At 34.6% G+C, this 18,536-nt stretch overlaps 2 protein-coding genes across 2 annotated transcripts; one reads left to right on the top strand and one right to left on the bottom strand.

Annotated features, from left to right (window-relative positions):
• The first annotated feature begins 528 nt into the window (after positions 1-528).
• Positions 529-8,359, top strand: LOC8276127. Its single transcript, XM_002533581.4, has 15 exons — positions 529-893; positions 1,130-1,315; positions 1,409-1,525; positions 1,617-1,701; positions 2,662-2,770; positions 2,891-2,958; positions 3,081-3,206; positions 3,284-4,353; positions 4,663-4,863; positions 4,966-5,026; positions 5,741-5,854; positions 6,067-6,180; positions 6,261-6,350; positions 7,923-8,007; positions 8,080-8,359. The coding sequence occupies exons 1-14, from the start codon at positions 796-798 to the stop codon at positions 7,947-7,949; spliced, it is 2,466 nt and encodes an 821-aa protein (XP_002533627.3). The 5' UTR covers positions 529-795; the 3' UTR covers positions 7,950-8,007; positions 8,080-8,359.
• Positions 8,360-11,317: 2,958 nt separating this feature from the next.
• Positions 11,318-12,087, bottom strand: LOC8276128. The gene is made up of 2 exons (XM_002533582.4): positions 11,805-12,087; positions 11,318-11,678 (listed from the first exon to the last, which is right to left on the bottom strand). Exons 1-2 carry the CDS (start codon positions 11,888-11,890, stop codon positions 11,432-11,434), a joined length of 333 nt encoding a protein of 110 aa, XP_002533628.2. The 5' UTR covers positions 11,891-12,087; the 3' UTR covers positions 11,318-11,431.
• Between the last annotated feature and the right edge of the window lie 6,449 nt (positions 12,088-18,536).

Raw genomic sequence — 18,536 nt, 5'->3', positions numbered from 1 at the left:
AAAAATAGTACATATATCAAAATAAAAATTATGAATGTCAAAAATTAAATACACATGTCAAAAAAATTTTAGATTTCAGAAATTAATATATATATTGCTGTAAAAGTAGTTTCTCATTGAATTTTCATTAATTCAAAGAGGAAAGCTCAAATAAGAATTTTTAAAATATTTAATAGTATTATTTAGTAGGTAGTTTTCTTTTAATAAGAATTCAGTAGGTAGGTTTTCAATCTGATAAGATGATATTATTTTAAAAATAAATATTAGATTTAAATCTTATCAAACTTTAAAAGAAAAATTAGAATATTTTATGCTGTTGATAATAGTTATTTATTTATTTATTTATTTATTTATTTATTTTTATTTTTTTGAAAAAATAGAAAGTAGAAATACCTTACCCAGGACTGCAGTCAAAACTGATTTTCAAATTAATAGACAAGTAAGTAAAGAAACCGCTCAGTAATTCTACGGTCAGAAGAGGGCAAATTAGACAATAAAGATAATAAAAAAGAAATAATCTTCTTCTTTACTTTCTTTCTCGGCTAAAACTTAAAAGAGCTTCTGTGTTAGGTTTTCTCGCGTATTCAAATCCAAAATCATCACAGAGACAAACAAATAAACACACGCTCGCACGTACGCACGAAGTTCTTCTTTACCTAATATTAAGACTCGATCATCCTTCTTCAACAGATTCTGTAAAAGCAATTCAATTAGGGTTTCAAATTCTTGAATTCTGTAACCATTGATGATCTTCACAATCACAGCTGTAATTGAAATTTATAATTCCTAACATTTATGAACTTGAATTGTCAGAACAAGGAAATGACAGGTCGTTCCTTGCCGCACGATCGCAATTCTGTTCAATCTAATGGTTCCAGTAACCCTCTGAAAAGGTCAGATATCTAATTATACTCTTGTGATTTCTTTTTGTAGATGCAAACAATTTTCGTTGTAATTTTCGAGTTTTAAGGAGAAGTTTTGGTAATATATCATCAGTAATTGTGTTGATCAATAAAATTTGAAGAGAATTTCAGCTTACTTTTGAAGAATTTCAATCTAATTTGAGTTTTAGCTTTTCTTTTTCAATTCTGATTTTGTGTTGTTATATTCTGTTTCAAATTTGTTTTAGTGGTGGAAATGCATTGTGTCTATTAGTGAGGAGAGAGATTTGTCCGAAAACGAAACATGTACCAAAAAGACGGTGGGGAGATGCTTCTCGATGGAAAAGTAATGGTGGTGATAATAATAATGCTATTTCATCATCTGCACCAAAATGCGAACCTGCTAGAGATGCAAAACGCGGTCTTATTTCATGGTACTATCAACTGCTTCACGGTTCACATTATTCATGTTTATATGTTTTTTTTTTTTATTTGTTGGTTTATTTACATGTTTATATGCACTTTAGGGTTGAGGAAGAGTCATTACGACATTTATCTGCTAAGTATTGTCCATTGGTGCCTCCACCACGGTCAACTATTGCAGCTGCATTTAGTCCTGATGGAAGAACACTTGCTTCCACTCAGTAAGTTTTATACTCAAGAGTTATTTTTTCTTTTTCCTTATTTAGGTGTCAATATGGAATTGTACTTAGTGTTTTTTAAAATATTTGGCAGTGGTGATCATACTGTGAAGATAATTGATTGTCAAACAGGAAATTGCTTAAAGGTTTTGAGTGGTCATCGAAGGACTCCTTGGGTGGTGAGTTTTGAAAAGTGGATTTGCATAGTGAAGCACTAGTTAGTTTTCAATTTGCTCGTATTTTTATATTTCTGAACAGTAACTTAACCTAATGTATAGTACCCATGACATGTTTACAGGATCTTCCCGCTCAATGATTACTACTTATTTCTGTTATTTGATGTGGTCTGAATATCACTTCTCAACATTATGCTCCACTTAGGACTTGTGAGCTATTAAAGATTGCGGGACATGATGTGCCCTTTTCTTTTCTCAGCTCTTTAGGTTTTCATTTCAATACAATTAGGATTTGTAAGTTATTAAATATCCTAGTATGAACTACTGGCTATTAGATCTTAAGTAAAGTGGTTTCCTCATGGTGCGGACTGGTAGGGGTCTAAATCCATGAACCTTTTCCACCTTTTTTTTCGAATTCAAAAGGAAAAAGAAAAAGAATGCACTGTTTTCTGTGGCACTTTGATCATCAGAGATCTCAGTTATAAAGTTGCGAGTCCTTAGACTATAGGGATGGTTTAGCTATGCTTTATTTTTTATTTTATTTACTTTTTTTGTTATCCTATATGCCCGCTTATGCTAATATTACTGTATACTGCCAACCAGTCTTTGCTGTTTGAAATTGGTTGTAAATTTCTTTCTCAAACTGTGTCTGTGGTTAGGCTATCATAATTGGTCATTTAGTAGGATAGTCAATGTCTGATTTGTTGATAAATTAAATGACATACCTTCAGCTGCACATCTTTTTTATTGTTCAATTCAATCTCTATGTGGAAAAATACTAAAAGAACTTCATGCTGGTTTAATGCTGTTCATTATTTTGTTCCTCCTTTTCTTCGTTCCTCTCAATTTCCATTTTTCTCTCATTTAAAAATTTCATACATGCTCTTCATCTCAGTTTTCATTGTCCCGTTAATAAATCAATTTTATAGTTATCTCTTCCATATTAAGGTGCTTATCTTACAGGTTAGGTTCCACCCATTGCATCCTGAAATTCTTGCAAGTGGGAGCTTGGATTATGAGGTTCGCTTATGGGATGCAAACACATCAGAGTGTATAGGATCTCGTGATTTCTGTAATTTCCACACTGAATCATGTTTTAGTTACTCTATGTAATTCTTTTTCCTGCATTTATTGCTGAAGCATGTATTACATGTGATGATCCTGATCTTACTGGATTTGTTTCCCCTGATAGATCGTCCAATTGCTTCGATTGCTTTTCACGCTGAAGGGGAATTGCTCGCAGTTGCATCTGGTCACAAGGTGTTGAATCTCACCCTGTAGTTATTCTTGCTAGCATCTTTTGTTCTTCTTTTGTTATGTCAAAGAGCAGGAGATAAATATCATAGTTTTGACATACCATGGTATTTGATATCATATATCAGTTGTATGTTTGGCACTACAACAAGAGAGGCGAGGCTTCTTCTCCAGCCATTGTATTAAAGACGAGACGTTCTCTTAGAGCAGTGCATTTTCACCCACATGCTGCGCCATTTCTCTTGACTGCTGAGGTGAATAATTCAAAGGGCATTTAGTTGATTTTTGGCTCATCCTATCATGTGGATTACATTATTGGACTGATATGCAGGTCAATGATCTTGACTCTTCAGATTCCTCTATGACACGGGCGACATCTCCGGGTTACTTAAGATATCCTCCTCCTGCTGTATTTGTAGCAAATGTTCAGTCCAGTGATCGTGTTAGTTTGGCTGCTGAAGTGCCTCTCATGTCCTTACCTTTCTTGTTCATGCCGTCATTCTCTGTAAATGATACTAGACCAGATGCTAATAGACATGCCAGTTCAAGCATAATGCATGGGGGATCTTCTGGTTCAAGGCGGTTGCAAACAGAGGTAAATGCAGGAGAAAAGTATGATAGGTTACTGTCTCCCATGGAGACATTCCCTGCAGTTGCATCCAGTTCACATCCTGGTACAGAAGGTTCGTTGAACAGCCTTCTCCCTACTGGAAGTGCAAGTGTTTCTGACACCATAGTAGATGCTATGGAGACTGATGAAATGCAGCCTATAAGGGGGATCTTGCAAGGGAACTATCGTGACCCAGAAACTTCTCGTGGTGGTAATAGTGCCATGGGTGGGATGTCTGGAAATATGTCAGTTAGGCCGCGTTCTATAGAGTTTGGACAACTTCATCAATTATTACCTTCTAGAGACCCAACTTGGTGGGAGCTACACTTTTTGCAGGGATGGTTGATGGGTCAAAGTCAAGCTGGTGTTCCATCAACACTTCCTCTTAATGTTGGTAGTCATGAATATCCAGCCCAGTATACTGCTTCCTCCTCAACATCTTATCTGTCCAGTCACAATATGGAGGCTGCAATGGCTACTTTGGCAATGCCTGCCAGCACTAGCCTATCTGGGGTTTCAGGGAGATTTGATTTGCAACACAATGTTTCACGCTTCCACATCTCTGGGGAGAGCATGCCTCCCATTATTAGGCAACATGATAGTACTGATACTCAGCCCTTATTTAACAGAATCCAATCTGAAATTGCCACATCACTAGCTGCTGCTGCTGCTGCTGCAGAGTTACCTTGTACAGTAAAGCTTAGGGTGTGGCCACATGATATAAAACATCCCTGTGCCCCACTGAATGCTGAAAAATGCCGTCTAACCATACCTCATGCTGTCCTTTGTAGGTAAGTCCAAAATTATATTTTCCCTTTATAGATGATAGATCCTTAGTTACCTAAGATATCGGATGCTATATCTGCTTGTTGATGTTACAATACAACTTGATCTAATGACATGCTCTGACATAGATGGGGTGTTCTCAGGGTCCTTTGCCTCATGAATGTTTTTATAATTATTGTATCTTCATGAATATATTTTCAAGATATTAAGCCTCACCATGGTTATGTATTCTGGTGTTTTGTTTAGCAAGTATTTTCTGGTTTCCCCTTTGTTATACTTACTCTGTCAGCTCTGGGATGAAATTGTGTTTGCAGTGAAATGGGTGCTCATTTCTCACCTTGTGGAAGATTTTTAGCTGCTTGTGTTGCTTGCATGCTTCCTAATATGGAGGCTGACCCTGGATTACAAACACTTGTTCAACAAGATTCCGGAGCTGCAACTTCACCTACTCGACATCCAATCTCAGCCCACCAAGTTATGTATGAGCTTCGTATATATTCACTGGAGGAGGCAACGTAAATTTCAATCCAACTCATATTAGATTTAATCCTGTTATTGCTATTTAACCTGAAGGGGGTTATCTTATCTATGTTTCTCTTTATATTTTCATTACTCAGCTTTGGGTCGGTACTTGTATCAAGAGCAATCAGAGCTGCCCACTGCTTGACTTCAATCCAGGTCAGTGGCTCTTTTGTAGATGGAAGTTAATTTATGTAATACCTTATGCATATGCTATGACAAGACTTATATTAACTGCTCAACATGACCAGTTGTGATTCTCTGCAAATCACATTCTCTTTGCATTATGGTGCATTTGTTTCTGGCCCCTTGTTAATTGTGTTCACATATTATTCAGATGAAAGCTTGGCTTGTTTCTGATGGGTATTTAGATTTGCCTGCATTTGTCTGTTAACTTTCACGCTCTTCAGCACTAGTTAGTAAAAAGAGGTGTGCGGTTGGTATTATTTAGTGGTGTTAATTATAATGCATTTTGGCTGAGCTCGTTAGAAAGACTTTGCTCTGTTCTTGGACTTAATGGTTTAGATGCCATGATTTAGAGCGCTATACTGCCTACTAAGAGTACTTATTTCTGGAAAATGTCAGGATTTTTATGCATTACTGTGTGCTGGAAAAGCTTAAATATGTTAATATGAATGCCACTGATTATGCTAGCATGAAGGTTCTGCTTCATCATTGACTTTTTCTACTTTAGTTTTGTTAGAAGTTGTATTTATCCTACATCGCTTGGTTACTAGGCTGTTATAGTGTATATAAGTGGATTGGGCACCCTCTTCCTTTGAGCTAGCTTTTTGGAATGAGTTTTACCCAAGCCCATTTATCAAGTATTATTATGTTGTGGATTATGTTTCATCATTCATGTTGTATATGCAGTTCTCGCCCACTTCTGAGCATATTTTGCTGGCTTATGGTCGACGTCATGGATCCCTTCTCAAAAGCATTATCATTGATGGGGAAACAACATCTCCTGTTTACACAGTTCTGGAGGTAAAAGTTCATCTTGTTGCCCATCTTTTACATTGTCTCTTTTTATTTGATAGAGTATTCTCCAGCCTTCCCATCCAAAAATAAATTAATAGATGAATATCCAATCAAGGGTCCGTAAGTCATGGGTATGATACTAAATTTCTTCTTAATATCTTACTCTTGGCATTTCCATGTCAAACTTCATTCACTAATCCTCTGTTTCCACTGTTCAGGTTTACAGAGTTTCGGACATGGAACTTGTGAGAGTTCTTCCTAGTGCAGAGGATGAGGTCAATGTTGCTTGCTTTCATCCTTTTGCTGGAGGTGGTCTTGTTTATGGAACTAAGGTGTGCTTCTTTGCATGAGAACTTGCCTTTTTATCTATCTGTTTTCTTCAGCTGTGCAACTCTTTTTCTATGTACTGCAGGAAGGCAAACTTAGGGTCCTCAAATATGATGGTGCTCATGGTGGGAATTGCACTACACCAAATTATTGTCCAGAAGATAATTTGGCTGAGGTATATTAGTTGGAAAGCTTGCCTTACACATGAATATGGAAAACAAAATATTGGATGCTTTTTCTTGAAAAAAAAAAAAAAAAACATTTCATGTTTGAGATGGGAAGTTTTGGATAAAGTACTTTTACAACAACCCGTCCTATGAAATAGCATAAGCATTTTATGTATGTTAGATATTATGTTCAAAGAATTTTAAATTACTAGGAATGCTTATCAGGTCATAAAAAAACCACTAGCTCTAGATGTTTCCTTCTGTTTAGGATTGAACATTAACTGCAATTTGATGGCTTTTTGGACTAAAGGTAGATAAGAAATGTTTTCTATGGTTATGAAAGAGATGGGGATGTATAAAAAGTTTTCTTTTTTTTCTTTTTGGAATGTGAACACGTTCTTTATTGGATTTGGAGAAGCGGACTGAAGGTTGTGAGCCTAATGTATAACCACAGTTTTTCATGGTCTAGTGCCCAGTCTTGTTTGTGCCGTTGATTTGTTTCTTGCAACGTTGGACTGGAAATGTGCTTCATAATAATAAGGGTAAAGTTCAAAAAATCACCCCGTGATTTTGGCGCTTTTTCACTTGAGGGACGGAAATATTTTTTGTATCAAAGGAGTATTACGTGTTTTATTTTCTTAACATTTTTTAGGTACATATTTATGTTTTTATTTACATAGTTTTATATATATTTAATATAAACCGTTATTGAATTATGATTTTATAAGCAATGTGGCATCTAAAAATGCATTATAGAATTTATAAATATATTAAAATTTTATTCTTAAAAAATAATTTCTTAAATTTGGTTAAAATAAAAAATATATATGTTTTAACAATTTGTTATGATATCTAATTGAATGTCATATTACTTAAAATACTTATTTTATAAAATAATTGTGTTTCTATTAATATTTACAATCTAAAAAATGAGAAAAACATTGAATGTACCTAAAAGATGCAAAAATATTAAAACACATGTTACACTTTTGATACAGAAAATATCTGTCTCTTAAGTATAAAAGCGCCAAACCACAAGGTAGTTTTTGGAACTTTATCCTAATAATAAATGTGTAAAGTCTTAGTTCTTTTCTTTTGTTGATACTGTATTGTTGGTTATCCAAGGAGTTTGCAGTGCTGTTGGTGTTTTATGTGCAAACTCCAAATCTTTAAAGTCATGTAGAAGAGATATTATCCTTTCTCTATCTTATTGTCGTCGTTATTTCTGGAATTGGAGTTTGTGCAGAAGCTCTGTCAAAGGTGCCTGTATTCACTAAAAATGATTTATTTGTGGAATAGATAGCGGTAAATGTATATGACTTACCTTTGGATATTTATCATAAGCAATCCGTGTCATATGGAATTTAGAGTGTATTCTGAAATCAAATTGTCTGCTTCGCATCGAAAAATTGAAATCAGAATTCTTCATCTGCAATAATTACTTTTGAGTCTGCTTATTAATTAATGCCATGGCAAAAGTTTGTCATACTTTTTGCTTTTCTGTTGATGTTTCTTTCAAGTATTTAGGCTATCCAACTACAGGTGACAAGACTTAATGAGGATGTTGATACTGATTGCAGGTCCAGACATATGCCCAAGAAGGTTAAAAAACACTTGGTATCCCACTTTGAATGTGCAGTGCAAGCGATGAATTCTGCCTGGAAGGTACACATTTATTACCTTATTTTCTAACAATTCAAATCTGAGTTTTGAGGTTAAAGCTTTTATTGTTCTCAGATTGTCTACAGTGTTGCTTTCGTGGAACGGGAGAAGGGTCTTGGTTATGGATAAACACGAAAATTAACATATGACATTTAACCTTGACACCGTTTCTGGTTTGAACCAGATGCGACTAACTGTTGGGATTTTCACTTACAAAATTCCTTTTCCAGCAGAAAAATCTTAGAAATGTATAATTTATGTGCTGAAATGTAAAATATTGTCTCCCTGTAATGCACTAAATATAAATCTTCTTTCTTCCCCCATTTTCAATTCCACTTTCTCTCTTTTGTTTGAATTATTCTTTTGGTCTTCCTTTTCTTTCCTTCTTCTCCTTCTTCTTCTTCTTCTTCTTCTTATTTCGGCAGAATGGAACTGTTTCTTGTTTACAACTAGAAATCACTCATCTTGTTGAAGAAGTTGTTAAGCCTATCCGGCCCTTAAAGTAAGTTTCGAACGTGTCAGCTGCGGTATTGTTTTAGCCAAATATTAAGTGAATCAATAGTGCACTCCTTTTTTTTTCATCTTTTTAAATTATTTCTCATGAAAAATAAGCATATACCCATTTTGTGATTATTTTTAAATTTATTTTTTTTTTCTCTAGAAGTACATTGATGTCGCAGTTCTGTTTAGAAAAAAAGAAACAGAAGACTACTTAAAAACAGCTAAATGTGCATGGAGGAAAATCCTTGATCAACTAATTGTTTGCGGCATCCTAAACGTGGAGGTCTATTTACTTGTAGGTTTCCCTGAGACCTGGGGTCTTCTTCATTCTCGCCTGCTGCTTGAATTTTGTGTATCGATATATTCTGTTTGGGCCTCTAAACTGTTTCTATGTATTTTGTTGTTATTATTTTTTATTATAAATTATTATAAAGATATAATTTTTAATTATTGGTCATATTTTAAAATAATACTATTTTTGAGCGATTGTCATAAATTTTTTTGTATTTTTCAATTTTATTAATATAACAAATATAAAAATTATATAAGAAATGTTTATTAGTAAATTTATATATCAATATTAGAAATAAAATTAATATTATATATTTTAAAATTAGAATCATTATTAAGTAAAACTAACTTATTAATTATATAATAAATGTAATGTTCAAAACAAGTACACTTTTATCATTAGAAAAGCTAAGTTCTAAAATATAATAAATTAATTATGTGTGATGATATTTATTTTAATTTTTTTTATCCGAAGGAAAACTTCATGAAGGTCCAACAAGGGCATCATCAATGAAGAGTATTACTTACAGTTAAAAAAGAAAAATTAAAACTTGAGGGAGATTCAGTTGATGCACTCATTCTGCAATTAAATTCACCAGAGTCAGAATACTGTGAATAACAATCAATGCACACTCTATTTGATTAGTAGATAACAGGTTTGAGTGGCAGTTAGCACGTGGAAGGAGGATCCTGCCGGAGCCTGAATCAAAGATTAGAATCAGATGAACAGAAAAATTAGCAAGTTTGATTATAAACACACAAATGGGAATCTGATCCATCAAAACACATATACAGCTAAGCACACAGCAAGAAATGATTTCTTTGTAAGAAGAAATCTCACCTGAATTGCACTTGAACAAACCCTTTTCGCCCAAGACAGAAATCCAAGTACATGGAAACATAGACAAGGGTAGATTCCTCTTTCTCTGCCTCGAGTTAACATTTGACACTCATGACGTTCTTCAACTCTTACACATTGTATGTTACAAAATTGACGTCAATGGTTCAGAACTTCATTTTGTCCTTTTAACAAATCTCCTTGCTTTTTTATTTCCACTCAATAGAACAGAATAAAATAAAATAAAAGTAAAACTGTTCTTCTTTTTCTTTAGTTGAAAAAGGACTGCCAGAGATTAAGTTTCTAATTTTTCACATTATGAAATAAGTACGAATACCATTTTCTAACATCTTAGGAGAATTTCTAACTTCTTGTATTATGAAATAGACATAGATTTGCTTGTTGGACTCGTGAACTTAAATTTTCTAGGTTTTCTCTTCAGTCCAATTTGATTAATTTATCAGCTCGAGAAGCTTATAAGCATTTATTATTTTATGTTATATCGAATCTATATATATATTAATTTTTAAAATTAAAAATTTTTTTAACACCCATATTTAATTTTTGACACATAAATTTTTTATATATTATTTTATTAATAAAATTTTAAATGGAAATTAAGAACATTTAAAAATAATTAATTTTTTATTTTTTTTAAATATTATAAATTAATGTTAAATATTAAAAATAAATTAAATTGTATCTATAAATTTAATTTTTATAATCGAAATAATAATAATGGTCGTGTAGCGCATGAGTAAACGATTAGTATATATTAATTTTTAAAATTTAAAATTCTTTTGAAATGTAAGCTTAATTTTTGATACATAGGATTGTCGTCTTGACATGTGTGCTTATTTTTGACATATGAGATTCAAGATTATGTGTAATTTTTATGATTTTTTCTATTAATTTATTAATTAATAAATTGCATTTGTAATTAAACACGCATACTAATTCTAAAAAATATTATATTAATGATAAATTAGTTTTCTAATTAGATAATAAACTAATTAAATAATATAATATATGAATAAACGATCAGTGTATTCTCAATTCTAGTTGAACTGAACTCATCCAAACTTGTTTTTATAATTAAAAGAATTAAATTTATGAAGTTGAACTTAAACTTCAAAAACAAATTCAATCAAATTTGAACCAAAATATAAAATTTATAATTGAATCAATTTAAGTTGGAATTCAGTTGGGCTGGGATCAATTAAACTAGTAGTGTGACGTATCCTTTGGCTGAAGATAAAAGTATATGGCTGATGAACTGAACAAGTGCAACTACACACATGGGCAAAAATGTCTTTTAAAGGAATTAGAAGATGGGTTTCTACATAAAGCAAAAAGTGTTTCTCTCTTTTTACTTTTTATTTTTAGTATTTTTAAATTATCATGAGATTAAAACACATGAGTAGTTGACCAGTCAAAGGGACACTAAAAGCTTAATTTAAGACGCAATAAAGAAAGAAAGATTAGTTTGAATGCGACACGCATTGACTAATCGTTTTCCCTTTCTTTGACTACCATTTCACTTTCATTCTAAACAGCAAAGATAGAAGAAATACGAGATTCAAGGAAAAATTAATTAAAATAAAAATCTCAATAAATGGAACCCTAATATTGTAATTAAAGACAAAAAAAGAAAGAAAAAGAAACTGAGCTACTGTAACCAAATTCCAAAGAATAGATTGATCTATTAAAAAGAAATTATATCAGGAAAAAGAAAAAAGAAAGATTGATAGTATATATATGAAATATATTTATGTAATAAGGTCACTGCTACTAAAACTACGAAGAAGATGAGGAAGAATATGGCGATGGCGATGAAGTAGACTCAAATTTATAGTATTTATCAACGGCTACTGATACATCCCAAGTGCAACTGAGTCCTTTAGGTATGATGACAAGATCTCCTGCACCAAACTCTACATATTCTGATGACCCTTTAGGGTATGCTTTTACCTTCCCTTTCAACAGATAACATGTCTCTTCTGCATCAAACTTTAGCTGGTATCTTCCTGGTGAGCAACCCCATCTTTTTTCACAAACACACCCACCCACCAAAGAATAAATAATAATCAAATAAATAAACGCCCAACCCCAAATTAAAATAAATACCTCAAATGAAAAAAGAAAAAGAAGAAGATTTGAGAAAACTCACTTTGGCCAGCACTTGATGTTTAATTCACTGAGTCTTGATTCTGATGGGTTCTTTTCAACTATGATTCTCAGGTCTCCTGCAGCCATATTAGTTAATGCTTCTGCAGAAGTAGGGCGATGGATAAGGTTCTCAAAGTTAATGAAAAAGAAAACAAGGAAAAGAGAAATAGAAGAAGAAGAAGAAGAAGAAGGAGGAGGAGGAGGTTACTAATTAGTGCTTAAAAAGGAAAGAAAAACAATTAAGAAGTTATAGTTTGTTAAGTAAATAAATAAATAAATATATAATTGTTTTATTTTTAACATGAGAGTGGGAGGAGGATAAGATACCTTAGACATATATAGGCAAAAGGGTTTGGATTGGCAGGTTTGAATATGCCTCTGCATTATTAACCCTTTGACTTATCCCATCATGCCATGTCATAATCACTACATAAGTTAAACCGTCCATTTTTCCATAATATCATTTCTTATTATTAATTACCTTTTTTCTATTTTTTCATATTATTTGTTTTATTCATTGTCTTTTGAGATTAAGAACTATTCTTTGTAATTTCTTTCTTCTTTAGAGAAAATAATAATTAATAATATTTAAAGATTACTTTTGTTTTTTCAATCTTTTATATAGCTTTTTATATTTTACATTTTGTTCCTTTAAATCTAATTAATTCTAAAGTGTATATATGTTATTATTTCTCATTTTCTTAATTATGAGGAGATATTTTAGGGCCCTAATTACGGTGCTGACTATCTATTAATCATGCTGGATGGGTTTGTCTGTAAATGTTGAATTTGAGTCTAGAAAGTGCTGTAAATAAGATATGATGGTGACATTAAATATTTACAATTTTTAGTTATAGAATATTGGTATCACATCACAAATAGTGCATCAATTCACATAATTAAAATGTGTTTATTAGCCAAAAATAGTAATACATTTCTTAAAACTTGTTATTACACCTGCTAAAAAAAACTTTTTTTATTATTTCACCCACTTTAACTGTCATAATAGGAGCTTAAGTAGATTTTTTAATTTCAATAAAAATTATATTTTAAGTATTTTCTTTTTTTATTTTATAAAAGGGAAAAGGTGCAAAAACACCCTTAACATTTGGTGTTAGGACCACATAAGCCCTTAATTTATTTTATTTTCTTGCGCAAGAAAACACATTTCTATTATATGCCCTTCATTTAACATTTCCCTTTGTCCCTACCTTAACACCGTCCTCTCTTACCTGATGTGTTAAGGAGTGGGACCCATATACTTCCCTTAGCTACAGTGGTTTTGCATATGAACTCTTAAGTATTGAAATAAAAACAGAGTGTTAGTGAAGGGAACAAAGATGAAGAAGGTGCTGAATCTGAACCTGGCTCAGTTCGTTTGGCAAAAATGGTGCAGAATTTCATCAAGGAAAGTGACGAGAAGTCGCCGTTGCTGTTTCATGATGGGCACCATGGATGTAATTGCTTTAACGGGAATTATAATGACAGCTCCCGTGATGAGTTTGATGTGTTTAGCAGTAGTGGTGGCAGGTTTGATTGATATGGACTTTAGATCAGAGTTTGAAATAGGGAGATCAATTAGTGCTTATAACACAATTCTACAATCTCTACCACACATCTTCGTCGGGAAACTGGATCAGAAGCAACAAAACAGAGTTTGAAACAGAAAGGTGTACGTTTTCCTTGGAGAAGAGCAGAGCATATGCGTGCTAAATGGCTTTCTCCTTTCACCAGGCTAAAGAACGACAGCGTTCTATCAAATATTTCCACGTCAAAAAGTGAGAAACGCGATGATTGTTGAGTTGCGAGCGATGACTGTGGGGAACTTGAACTGATTTTTGATGACAAAATTCGTTCATTTCAGAAAACAAAAACAATTTCAGATACGAGCACAGTCTTGTTGCTTGCTTTTGGAATTATGACACTGTCATTTTTGTGAGTCGGTATTAGAGAGGGATATCACTTGCATGGAATGTTGAAATGCTTTATAAGCGTCAGAGCCTGGAAGAAAGTCATTAACATCAACTTGTTTTCACTTTTCTTGTTTGAATATGTCATTAAAGGAGGAAGAATTTTAAATATCTAGACTTTTATAAGGTTCAAATATAAGGGCAGTGCACGCCCAAGACTTTCAGAGGGCAGAGATTTTCTTTCTAAGAAGTAACAAAAACTTGAACGGATTGTAGAAAAATATGAACCTGATAGAGCAAAATCACAGCTAATAATTTGAGAAAATAAAGATAAAGAAAGACAAAATACATAATAGAACACACAGATATACGTGGAAAACCCCTAAACAAATTAGGGTAAAAAACCACGGGCAATGATAGAAGAATTTTACTATAAGAAAAAATAATAGGAGTTACAAACTCTCTATTTATAAAGAAGAAAACATTAAAATTCTCTCTTTATAATAGGAGAAAAATAATTGCTTAACTCTCTAATATTTTTCTCTTATTTTGGGATACTTTAATAACAAGGTGAGGCCTCTATTATATAGGCTTGGAAAGTACCTCCACATTGTTAACTTAGCAATGTGGGAGAAAATGCTCCTCAAATATCAACAATCTCCCACTTGAAGATTTGATTGAGGATCAATCAGATCTTCACACCGTTCTTTCTTCCTTGCCTTTCCATGCTGCTTATACTTTTATCAGGCCACTAGAGGATTGACACCAAATAAATTTGTCAGTGTTAACTGCCTTCGTCAAAAAATCTGCTAGGTTGTCTTTAGTATGAATTTTCTGCATATCCACAGTGCCCTCTTCCACTTTTTCACGAACGAAATGATACTGGACTCGTATGTGCTTTGACTTTGAATGAAAAGTTTGGATTCCTTCGCGAGATGCAAGGCACTGACCAAGGCAGAGGAATATGCTCTTGTTCGTGCCCGAGTTCCTCCATCATCATTTTCAACCATACTGCTTCCTTACTAGCTTGTGTAGCTGCTACATATTCTGCTTCTGTTGTTGATGTCGCCACAATCGACCGCAGCCACGCAAGAAGTGTGAACACATACCCTGTAGTAGATTTGCTTTTATCAAGATCACCTGCATAATCTGAGTCAACATATCCTCTGATAATAAAGTCTGATCCTCCATAATATAATGCAACATCCGAGGTTCCCTTAACATATCTTAAAATCCTCTTTACAAAGATTCCAATGTTTCTACCGGGATTCGCCATGTACCGACTTACTACTCCCATCGCATGTGCAATGTCCGGTCGTGTACAAATCATCGCGAACATTAAACTCCCCACCATCGATGCATACGGTACTCGAGACATTTCCATCATTCCTTCTTCACTGCTAGGACTCATACTGGAGGATAATTTGAAACTAACAGGAAATGGGGTAGAAATTGACTTACAATCTTGCATATTGAAGCGTCGCAAGACCTTCTTCAAATAATTTTTCTGAGAAAGCCAAATCTTCCTATTGTTTCTGTCTCGGTGAATTTGCATCCCTAGAATCTTGTTTGCTGGTCCCAAGTCCTTCATTTCAAATTCCCTAGCCAACTGTGCCTTTAGTTCTTCAATATGATCTTTGTTGGGGCCTGCTACCAACATGTCATCTACATACAAAAGTAAGATAACAAAATCACTTTTACCAAACCTCTTGAAATATGCACAAGGGTCTGCATTAAGTCTGTTGTATCCAAGGCTCATGATGAAGGAATCAAATCTCTTATACCAACACCTCGGCGCCTGCTTTAAACCGTATAGAGATTTGTTCAACCTACAAACCAAGTTCCGCTTTTCTTTTTCTTCAAAACCTTCTGGCTGGAGCATATAAATTTCTTCCTTAAGATCTCCATGGAGAAAAGTTGTTTTCACATCTAGCTGCTCTAGATGTAAGTCAAATGTAGCACACATCGCCAAGACTACTCGAACAGTTGTTAATCGAACCACAGGGAAAAATATTTCGTTGAAGTCAATCCCCTTCTTCTGAGCATATCCTTTCACCACCATTCTTGCACGAAACCGCTCCACTTGATCATCACTATTTCTTTTGATCTTAAAGACCCATTTGTTGCCAATGGCCTTTCTTCCTTGTGGTAGTGGCACAAGCTCCCAAGTCTTGTTCTTATGTAGAGCTTCCATCTCTTCTTGCATTGCCGCCATCCAACGAGATGCATCCGAATCGCTCATTGCTTCTTGGAGAGTTGATGGCTCTCCTTCCCTCGGTTAGAAGATGATGCGACATTCGCCTATATCATAATCTTTATGCCAGTTGGTGTAAATTTTATACGTTTTCCCTTTCCAAGTTCGACTCTTCAACTTCTACCGACTCTTCAAACTCGACCGGTTCTTCCTCTTCGTGCTCTGGTGCTACTTCGGAAGAATCTTCTTCCGTAGACTTTCTTTCCACCCTGTATAGTTGTAGTCTCCGAATTTTCTTTTGAAGTGCTATCATCTTCTCCCTTCAATTTATCTTCTAGGAAGATTACATCCCTGCCGATTATAACCTTGTGGGCGTTGGGATCCCACAGCGATACCCTTCACACCATCAAAGATATCCCAAGAACAAACACTTCCTGGATTTTGGATCCGACTTTGTAGTTTCTTAGATATTATACATCACATACAGGACTTCTAAATATATGGAGGTTTGAATAATCAATCGGCTTCCCACATCTCCATCGGTGTCTTTTGATCAATTCTTTGTAGATGGAGACCGGCCATCACATAACAAAGTGTGTTAATCGCCTCACCAGAATGCCTTATTTAGGCCTGCAGCTCCCAACAATGCTCTAGTTCTTTCTAACAGAGTTCTGTTCATCCGCTCTGCCACTCCATTTTGTTGAGGAGTGTATGCCGTAGTGAACTGTCTCTTGATGCCTTCTTGCTTGCAAAAGCTATTAAATTCATGACCTGTATATTCTCCTCCATTATCTGTCCTTAAACACTTGATCTTCTTGCCTGAATCAAGTTCAACCCGCGCTTTGTAAGTTTTGAAAATTACAAATACATCTCCCTTGCTCTTGATTGGATACACCCAATATCTCTTTGAGTAATCATCGATGAAGGACACAAAGTACTTAGCTCCTCCTAGTGATGAAACCGGTGCTTGCCATACATCAGAGTGAACTAATTCTAGAACATCCTTGCTTCTAGAATTGGATGTATTGAACTGTAGTCGATGCTACTTGCTTGTTATGCAATGCTCACAAAAGGGTAATGACACCTTTGTGAGACCAGGAAGTAGATTTTTCTCAGCAAGAATCTTCATGCCTTGTTCAGACATATGTCCAAGCTTCTGATGCCACACCATTGCAGATCTCTCGCTTGAACTACTTGAAGCAACAGATGCTTCGCCCATGCACAGCTCTCCCAAAAACATATACAAATTAAGCAGTAACTTTTTCTCCTTTCATAATTACAAGCTCTCCTGGCTAATCTTCATGATTCCTTTCTGAACTTTGATAATGCAATTAAGATCATCCAGCTGTCCCAGAGATAACAAATTCTTCTTCAGACCTTCCACATGTCGCACTCCTTGAATAGTGCGGACTGTACCGTCATGCATCTTCAACCTGATAGTTCCAATGCCTATAATCTTTAAGGCATTATCTTCACAACTATACACAGATCCTCCTAAGATAGGTTCATAATGATGGAACCACTCTCTTCGAGAGGTCATGTGATAAGTTGCTCCTGAGTCAAGAAGCCATACATCAACAAATCTCTTCCTGCTTTCAGTTGATATTGCTGCTTCACAGCATAATACATTTCCATCATCCGAAGTGCATGCCACATTCCCTTGAGGATTGTAATTCTTTAAACTCCAACAATCCTTCTTCAGGTGACCTTTCTTACCACAATTGTAGCATTTATAATTCTTCTTACTCTTTGATTTTGATCTACCATGATTGTGACTCCCACTTGGACCACGTTCTGTTAATCTCCCTCTCATCACCATCAAGGCTTCCACTTGTTGTGAACTTGCCTGCTTGTCTTTCTTGTTTCTTCGCCGATTTTCTTCTTCAAGAATACCGCTATATCATCAAAGACTAGAATTTCAGTATGACATTATTTGTCAAACTGATGATGAGTTGATCATACGAATCAGGTAGACTTTGGAGTAGAAGTTCGCACGTTCTTGTGACTCTATTTTATAGCCCAACGATGTGAGTTGAGAAAATAGAGTATTCAAGACATTAAGATGCTCACACCAAGTAGATTCCGACATTCTTAAGGTGTAAAGTTTCCTCTTAAGGAAAATTTTATTGTGTAATGACTTGGCCTCGCATACCTAGTGAGGTGGTCCCAAATCTCCTTTTCTTTTCTTTTCTTCACTGGACAAGATCCCATCTACAAGTGCTAGATGAAGGTTTGCAATAGCATTCCCATCCATCTCGTTCCACTTATTATCATCTCATGAGTGTTGTCGCTCACCGATAGCCGCAAGACAATTGTCTTTTCTCAATACAGCCTTTATCTTTAATTTCCACAGTGAGAAATTACTCCCGTTGAACTTTTCAATCTCAAATTTTGCCGCCATTGCTTCTATCACAAACGGTGCGTTTTAGCTTGTAAAATGAACCGCAGTAATGAACACAACTCACTAGGTAAGTTCCCAGGAAAGACTGGAGGGTCACAAGCGGACCTCTTAAATACCAATCTCCTTAGACAAAACCTTCCCTAGATTGTAAGTATTCTTACTACTCCACACAAGCTCTTTTGCACCAAAGAAAACCTCAAACTCCTGTGAAAGATCAGGCTGAGCTGC

Source organism: Ricinus communis, chromosome 7 (genome assembly GCF_019578655.1).
Source record: "Ricinus communis isolate WT05 ecotype wild-type chromosome 7, ASM1957865v1, whole genome shotgun sequence".
Classification (NCBI taxonomy): Eukaryota; Viridiplantae; Streptophyta; class Magnoliopsida; order Malpighiales; family Euphorbiaceae; genus Ricinus; species Ricinus communis.
This window is presented reverse-complemented; position numbering and strand designations above follow the sequence as displayed.